At 37.3% G+C, this 8,072-nt stretch overlaps 1 protein-coding gene across 3 annotated transcripts in view; it reads left to right on the forward strand.

The window, feature by feature from the left end:
- LOC102304085 (thrombospondin type-1 domain-containing protein 4) overlaps positions 1-6,486 on the forward strand; it is a 51,614-nt gene extending 45,128 nt beyond the window's left edge. For 2 of the 3 annotated variants that reach the window (XM_042218243.1, XM_005913007.3), the window contains exons 14-19: positions 403-607; positions 821-994; positions 1,707-1,880; positions 1,999-2,178; positions 3,268-3,412; positions 3,583-6,486. In XM_042218243.1, coding sequence (XP_042074177.1) covers positions 403-607; positions 821-994; positions 1,707-1,880; positions 1,999-2,178; positions 3,268-3,412; positions 3,583-3,725 — 1,021 coding nt within the window. In that variant the 3' untranslated portion in view covers positions 3,726-6,486. The remainder of the gene's footprint in view (positions 1-402; positions 608-820; positions 995-1,706; positions 1,881-1,998; positions 2,179-3,267; positions 3,413-3,582) is intronic. The other variant, XM_014333494.2, reaches the window with a different exon arrangement.
- Positions 6,487-8,072: the final 1,586 nt, after the last annotated feature.

Genomic DNA, 8,072 nt, shown 5'->3' on the forward strand with positions numbered 1-8,072 from the left:
CTAGAGTGCAAATTGCAGATGTCTAAATTTAAAAAGTGTTTTTTATTCTACATGCAAGTTGACTTAATAGTATGCATGTACGCAATGAAGCCTTAATATAAGCTGTAAATATCACCCCAAGGTTCGATCCTTTAAGCAAATTTTCTATCCAGGCATTTCAGATCACACTGAGAGATGATGAGGAAGAATGTATTTTAAATTTTACCATCCATGTGGAAATATTCATACAATTTTTTTTAAACTGTTGTTTTAAAATATAGAAATTGATGATTTTCAGGTGAACCAAGTTTTTTACATCCTCTTAATTTTGTACAGTTTCTGTCCCTAAAGGAACAAATTACAGAAAATACAACAAATGAATGTCGCATTTTGGACACTAATGCTTTTCATTTTATTTAATAGCTGGGATATTGGAGAATGGTCAGAGTGCAGCAAAACCTGCGGTCTGGGCATGCAGCATCGGCAGGTCTTGTGTCGCCAGGTTTACGCCAACCGCACCCTCAATGTCCACACGAGCCGCTGTCGACACCTGGAGCGGCCTGAAACTGCCAGTACCTGCCAGCTAAAGATCTGCAGTGAGTGGCAGATTCGCTCAGAGTGGACTTCTGTGAGTGGCAGCAGTCAGACTTAATTTAACTTACAAGACTTTTCTGAACTGACCCTGAAGTTATGAAAGTTATCTTGAATCTGTACTCCTGTTCTCTACTCTTATATCTAAATTGAGCAAATAAGCACACTCATGAAAAGAAAATGGTACAGTCTCCTTAGCTATACATACCTCCATAGTACAACACTATCCATGTAGTATGTATCTTCATAGTGCTCTGTGCCATGTGGGCTGGGTCAGAGGTCACGAGAGGTACACTGTGTCAGCAATGTGGGCGACTTTGTTCCTGATGAGGAGTGCAACATGAATCTGCGGCCCAATGATGTGGAGAACTGTGATATGGGAGCTTGTGCCAAGAGCTGGTTCTACACTGAGTGGGGCAACAGGGTAAGTGTCAGCAGGAGACACAGTAACTTTCATTCATTTCTAATAACAGAGCTAGTCTTTGTATACAGAAGGTCTGTCTTCATCACTCAAGTAGCTATTCTTGATGGCCAGCTGATATAGATACCTTTTGATGATTTTGGCAGGGAAACATACAACTAAGGTCAGGTAGAAAGTTTCATGCCTATGAGGAAAACTATGAGAAAATAAAATCAATAAAGACAGTGGTTGCCACGCGATCATAGGCTGTGCTTTAGGCTGTTCCTGCTTTCAGGTTACATTGCATGACTTTTGTAAGCAGCAGAACAGATTAGCCATGAACAAATATTAAGTTCTTGCAGGGAAAGGAAGACCTCAGTGGATGACATGAGAATCCAACAGAAGCACGTGTTTTTTGTTTTACAGTGATGATACCATTTAACTTTACGGCAATACAATAGGACTAAAAGAGGAAAGTGAATGACTTTAATTTTGCAGGATTGCCTAGATTCCTCTTGATTTGAAACATACGAACTACAAAGCCAGCTAAGATATGAAGTTTCAAAGTGGGCACAGTTAGGTTCTCCATTTCCTCCTCACAAACTCATACCACCTTTGCACACATTTGACTTGTCTGCGCTCTCTTTAATGTTACTTTGTGCAAAAATAAAAACATAGACACTTTCTTATTGGCTTGATTAATTTGACCTAAACTCCAATACGTTTTGCTCCACAGTGCTCAGCTGAATGTGGCATGGGTGTACGGACACGGGGAGTTCTCTGCCTGACCAACCAAATCAGCAGTCTCCCTCTGGAAGGATGTGGCAGCGAACGGCCCGCAGACTCTCAGGTCTGCAACAACGGTCCGTGTGAGAATCGAATTGAGTGGTTCACAGGACCCTGGAGCCAGGTATGAACACAACTGGAGGTTACATTGTATGTACGGGGAAGTTGTCAGATATGTAGGACTTTACATTAATATGTCACATGGGTTTTTCTTTCTTGATTTTGTGTTTAACTGAACATAGTGCTCTGCAGAGTGTGGCACCGGCACCCAGCAGAGGTCAGTGGTGTGTTTGATGAAGTCAAATGAAGGATTCACTGTCATGCCACCGTATGAGTGCTCATCCCTGGACAAACCTCTCAGGCAGCAGAGCTGTAGCCTCAAGGCCTGTGGAGCGAAGTGGTACCACACTGACTGGAGTGCTGTGAGTAAGATATAAAACCCTCTATCACAGTTTAGATGCTTAGAATCCTCACAGTGCTTAAAACGACTGATAAGAAATCACTTTAAATCTATTGTAGATGGTTGTTTGAGTTGTACATAAAAGTGGTGTAGGCACTGTGATGTCACTCATTGGTTTGTGGGCACTTTGTTTTGAAGCCTTAGGTACTTTTTTAACCGCATATCACAACTGGTAGATCTGTCTCTGTGGAGACTTCATAGCCAATAGCAGCGACTTGCCAATCACACATAGCCCTGCTCTAAAGCCAATCCTATTTTTGTCATTTATTTTACTCTAAATAGTAATGAATGTCAAGCCTTATTAAAATTTCTTGAAACTTGCCCGTGAGATTGCAAACTCATCAGGATTTTTTTTGAGTTTATAAATTATTTTTTCTTGGCTTTTATGTTATCTGTCTTTTTAAAGCAGAGGAGTCGCTCCCTGCTGTTCATTAAAAAGATTGCAGGTTTTAGCCCCTTTCCCATTCCGAGAGCTAACTATCTGTGAGAGCTAGCTGATGAGTCTCCTGATTAATAGGTAATAAGTAGGTTATAAATATAGGTTATAAATAAGATTTATAACCTATATTTATAGGTATCTTATTTTATAATAAGATTTATAACCTACTTATAAATACTTATAAATAAGTAGGTTATAAATCTTTATTTGCTATGTACCATTTTTGTTATCATTTAATATGTAACAGTTGTATTTAAACCCTCTAAAATGTGTCCTGGTGTTTTTGACATTAAATAAATGTAAAGTTTAATTAATACTAATTAAAGTACATCAATAGCACAATTTCCCTTGAACCTTTCTTTTCAGGATTCTGACTGGTCAGATTTAACTGACAGTACACAAGCAGCCCACTAAACTCGGATTGGTGCCTAGCATCACCTTTTTACATCTGACACCTCAAAACCAGATTATCCCATTTTCCCTATTAGAAATTTAATTGAAATAGTTGATCAAATTTTGATCGTAATGTTTAGAATATTCGCTGTGATATCCTCACTGACTTTAGGGCAAGCATATGAGAATGATTACTGTCACTGACTCTTGCTCTTCAAGTGCTCCAAAACATGTGAAGGAGGTTTCCGTGTGAGAGAGGTGCGCTGTCTGTCTGATGACATGCTGTCCAGAGAGGGCTGCGATGTGCAGTTGAAACCAGAAGAGAAGGAGGACTGCAACCCAGAGCCCTGCATACCTCTGATAGGTCAGTCAACGTTTTATACGATTGACCTGAATGAATATTTATTGATGATTTTTAGCATCAAGACATTGTGAGCATAATAAAGGGAATGTCCTCCCAGTTTCCCTGAAACTCTGTGGCTCCACTGCCATATCTTTATTGAATTATATTATCAACTCTTATTTTGTATTCAGATGAGAACTGCAGAGACAAATACTTCAACTGCAATGTGGTGGTCCAGGCTCGCCTCTGCGTGTATGATTACTACAAGACAACATGCTGTGCTTCATGTTCCCGGGTGGCCCACAAACAGTCGACCTATCGCCGACAAAGCTAGCGCTCTCTACCAGGGTCACTCCGCTCCATGGTGGTCCAGAGTCAGTACCCCCTGGAGGCCCTCTGGTCCTGTGGCAGCTGGGAAGAATAGACTGGCTGGACCTTGCCTAAAATAGGCACTTGTTGTTTTTGCCAACTGTGGAAAGTGAAGAAGGGACATTTTTGTTGGTTTATTTGAAGACAGCTGTTATGAGGGAAAAATGGTGTGTGCCAAGAATCCACTCACTGCAGATGTCAGCTGTGGTGAGAGGCATCAGTATCAAAGTGGAGAATCTAAAACACTTAAAGGATTTGATCTGTGTCTTATTCAAAGAATCCCTCTTCTTTGCTTCAGTGGGAACAGTTTGCAGGTACTGTTTACCGACAATGACTCTTGTGGATTACTTATGAAGAGGAGAGCACGAGCTGACTGTGTAACATGGACCATATATGGTTACACAGCAGAACTCAGATTTATGGCAGTTAATGTAATCGCACATGTTGTCAGTTATTTCGCATCCACTGCTGACCAAAGATATGTAACCTCACCAAACTGCCGACAGTAGCAGATCACCACCTTTTCCTGAAAAACAAATACTGTGCACCTTCCCTGCTGCCGATTGCATATATTTGACTGTTTTCTGGCAAACCATGTCTTTTTCTCCCTACACAGCTACGAGGTCCAAAAGCAGCCTATGTAATATGTATGTGTAAATGTATGTATGACAATGTGAATGATAAAAAAAAATGGTTTTCAGGCTTCTTGGACAGCCCAACACTCTGCCAGTAACTGAAGAGAAAGAAAAATCTCCCTCTTTATTTATTTGTGTGGTTCCCTGTTGTTACATGAACCACCCGTGGCCTCTTTTTAGCTGTGGTGATAAAACTTTTGTTGCTTTTAAACTAGTCACAACTTTGAACTCGGTGTAGGCATTTCACAGCCTGCTGGATGACAGAAGCAGATAATCAGAAAACTTTTGCATTTTTGGACAGTTGAAACTAACTGTACATATTTCTTTATTTCTAGTGGGATATGATCATTCCACACTGTAATTCCTATGAAAAAAATATACTGAATTATCTATAATATATTATTTACATTTGACTCTAAAGAGAAATCATTTCAGTGTTTTACAGTTCTTGATATGGTGATGCATACATCTGGTTTGCATTTATAGTAAATCCTTATTAGTGACCAATCTTTTTCTACCATAAAACAGCCATTTTCAGTTTTATACAAAAGTGCACACAGTACCTCTGAAATGCTCGGCTCTTGTTGTAAAAGCTATTATTGTTTCCCTCCAAGAAAGATTAACTTACCTCTGATTCATAAGTACTGTATCCAGATATTTTGCAGATATTTTCCTCTATCAGAGAAATAACTATTTTGAAGTGCCAACATGATGGCATGATTTTTTTAAAATCTTAATTCAATCATGAAACAACTGAATTAAGTATTCAATATATGACTGCAACTAATAAAACATCTGTATTTGCTTTATTTGAGATCCCAGCTGTTCCGATGTTAATTTTCTTGAGGAAATTTTCTCTAATAGGCAGTAGACTTTTCAGCAGCTTTTCCTTGTGAATCAGTTTCACATCACATTGTGCATTCTTTTTTTGCAGCAGTTAGAGTTTGGCATGTAGACCCTGAGCTCAGCACTCCCAACAAATATAATCAGCACAGCACAGAAATTGTGGTAGATCCTGGAGTGATGGAGAAGGAGCAATGCACTAATTACTTATAGTCTTTCCTATGAAGATATTAACACTTTAAAACATTGAGCTTAAGCATAAGCATTGAACTTGCAAAAGTGTTTTTGTTTTGTTTCTGGTCGATTGAAAAGATTAACAGGTTTAAACTAATGACATTTCACTCTGCCATCTAATCTGTATTTATTGTATTACTGTAAATAAAATTAGTGAAGCAAATTATTGCTCACAATATGAGCCATTAATATATCCACTGACTTAGCCCTGGTTCACAGCATTTTTCTTCTGCTAGTACGCATTCAGTAACTCCAGTGGAGCGACAGCGTTTCTGTATTTAGCTGTCGAAATTGTGGAAGTGTGCAAAAATCACCACAGAATGAAACCATCTGTATTCAGAGCTCAAACAACATCTAATCTTCCCCTCACTCCTGCCCTCATCATGAACTTCTTCCTGCAGCTTGACCCCTTTTTATTGCCCTCTCACTTCTGCACCAATCTTTTCTCTATTATTGATGACACATCAAAATTCCAGGAACAGAAAAGTGCTTTCATCCTCTACTGTCTTGAGACATTGGCTGTTAGAGGAATATTTACAGACTACATGTTGTGATGCAGACAACCATAGAATTGTGTTCTGTTCTAACCTCAGGGTAGCCTCCTACGTCTTGCACATTGGCGGTCAGTAGGTGTCTTAGACTATGAGGCATGACTACAGAGCCCACGGTGAAACTTCATTATATCCTCCAAACTGCCATACAGAATAATGGTCTCCACAATCTCTTCCGGGTGAATTCTTAACCAAGTGCTGCGTGTCAGACTACAAACTTCTTAAATAAAGAGCAGAAACCCATTTAACTTCTTTGAAAAAAACTATAATTAAATTATTTCATATATAGACCATGATGCAGGGATTAAATCTTTGCTTAACCAGTGCATAGTATCATAGGGGAGCTGCTGACAAATACAGTTGACAAGATAATAATGACCTCAGGTATAAAAATTTGATAAGACAAACAAATACATAATACAATTTTACCAGACTGTACATTACTGTAATATAGTGTATGACTTTATTTTGAACATTTTAAAATAATACAATATATATAGAAAATATAATATTTATTTTTTATTTATACTTTCTTTTAATCCCAGCTCCTTCAGTAAATAATACCCACTTTTTCTTTTTGTTCATGCCCCACCCTATCATAAATCCTTTCTTACAATTTGTTACATGTATTTGGTTGTATAACTCCATTAACATATACATTTACAGATATTTAATACACATACACACAGATATTAACTGTAAATGGCACAGTAGTAGTTATAATTAACTATTTAATTTAACTACAGTTTTGTTGTAAATCAAAATATTGTCCAAATTATTTTTTTAAACAAAAGTTATGATTTCCATTAAGTTGCATATTGCATTTTTAGAATTGTATGCCTCTAAAAAAGAGTGGCATTTATTAAGAAAATGTGATTTGCAGGACTCTTTCAAATCAATTTTTAGCTAATAAGCAGTTAAAAAAATGATGTTTTGTTTGTTTGGACACAAATATGCCACGTTGATGCAAGACAACTTTTCTTTTGAACAGTTTAACTGGCACATGAAACTGTGTGAAATTTTGCTATAACTGGCGTATTAATACTTGAGTTCCCAGTAAAAATGTGTTCTGCAAGGTCACAGTAGCCCTGCCCAGATCATTTCATTACTGAGGTCGAGTCAGCATTTGTCTGAAATCTGAATAAATATCTGAATAATTTTCCACATCACTAAGTGATAATGTGTTCTGGGATTAAAACAATTAAATAAAGTATTTCAGTCCATAATCATATGGATTGCAGTCCTTTAAGTGTTTAAGTCTTTCTTAGATTTTAGTAAAAAAAAAGAAAAGAAAAAAGAATCCAACAACTATGCCTCTGTTTTTTAAGCTCACCATGACCGAGAAAAACACTCCAAGAAATATTCATTACTTGTGGCCTTCATTCTAAGACCAAACTATGACTAGAAGCAACATCTGAAAACACTTCTTCCATGACAATGCTGTGTGCTGACAGTTAAAAACCTTATGTCCCACAGATATTTGATTACTACAAATCCCTCCAGTAGTGTTCCAGCTTTCTGACAAGCTGAAAGGTAGAAAAAAAGCTAAAAATAAATAATAATAATTTATCAAAGGAGAGATCAGAGAATACATTTCTTTTTTTTATAAAGGATTTATACTGTCCTCTTCCGCCTCCATTCTTTTTAAAAATTAATTCACTACTCAATCTTTTATCATCACACGGTCAGGCACATCAAACACTTTTATGGCTCTTGACAGCAACATGTGGTGTTTTATTGTCTTCTCATTAGTTTCCATTGGTAAAATACACCGCTTATTATCAATTTTAATACTCTGTTTGTCTAGCCTTCACATGCTTCTTCTTTTGTAGGGGGAAAATGCAATCATAATACTAGATTTGAACAAATCACAGTCAATGATGAGTTTATAAGGTGATGTATTTGCTATTAGTTGTTAAACAATTTACTGTTACATTATAGTTCAGTTGTAACCTATTGATGCCAACATTATTACAATGGAAAATCCTCCTTGTTTTTGTAGTGAGCTTTTTAATATGTTCAGTACAACAACAAAATTCTCACTGCTAA

Source organism: Haplochromis burtoni, unplaced genomic scaffold (assembly GCF_018398535.1).
Source record: "Haplochromis burtoni strain Fernald_Lab_line unplaced genomic scaffold, NCSU_Asbu1 Contig_2, whole genome shotgun sequence".
NCBI lineage: Eukaryota > Metazoa > Chordata > Actinopteri > Cichliformes > Cichlidae > Haplochromis > Haplochromis burtoni.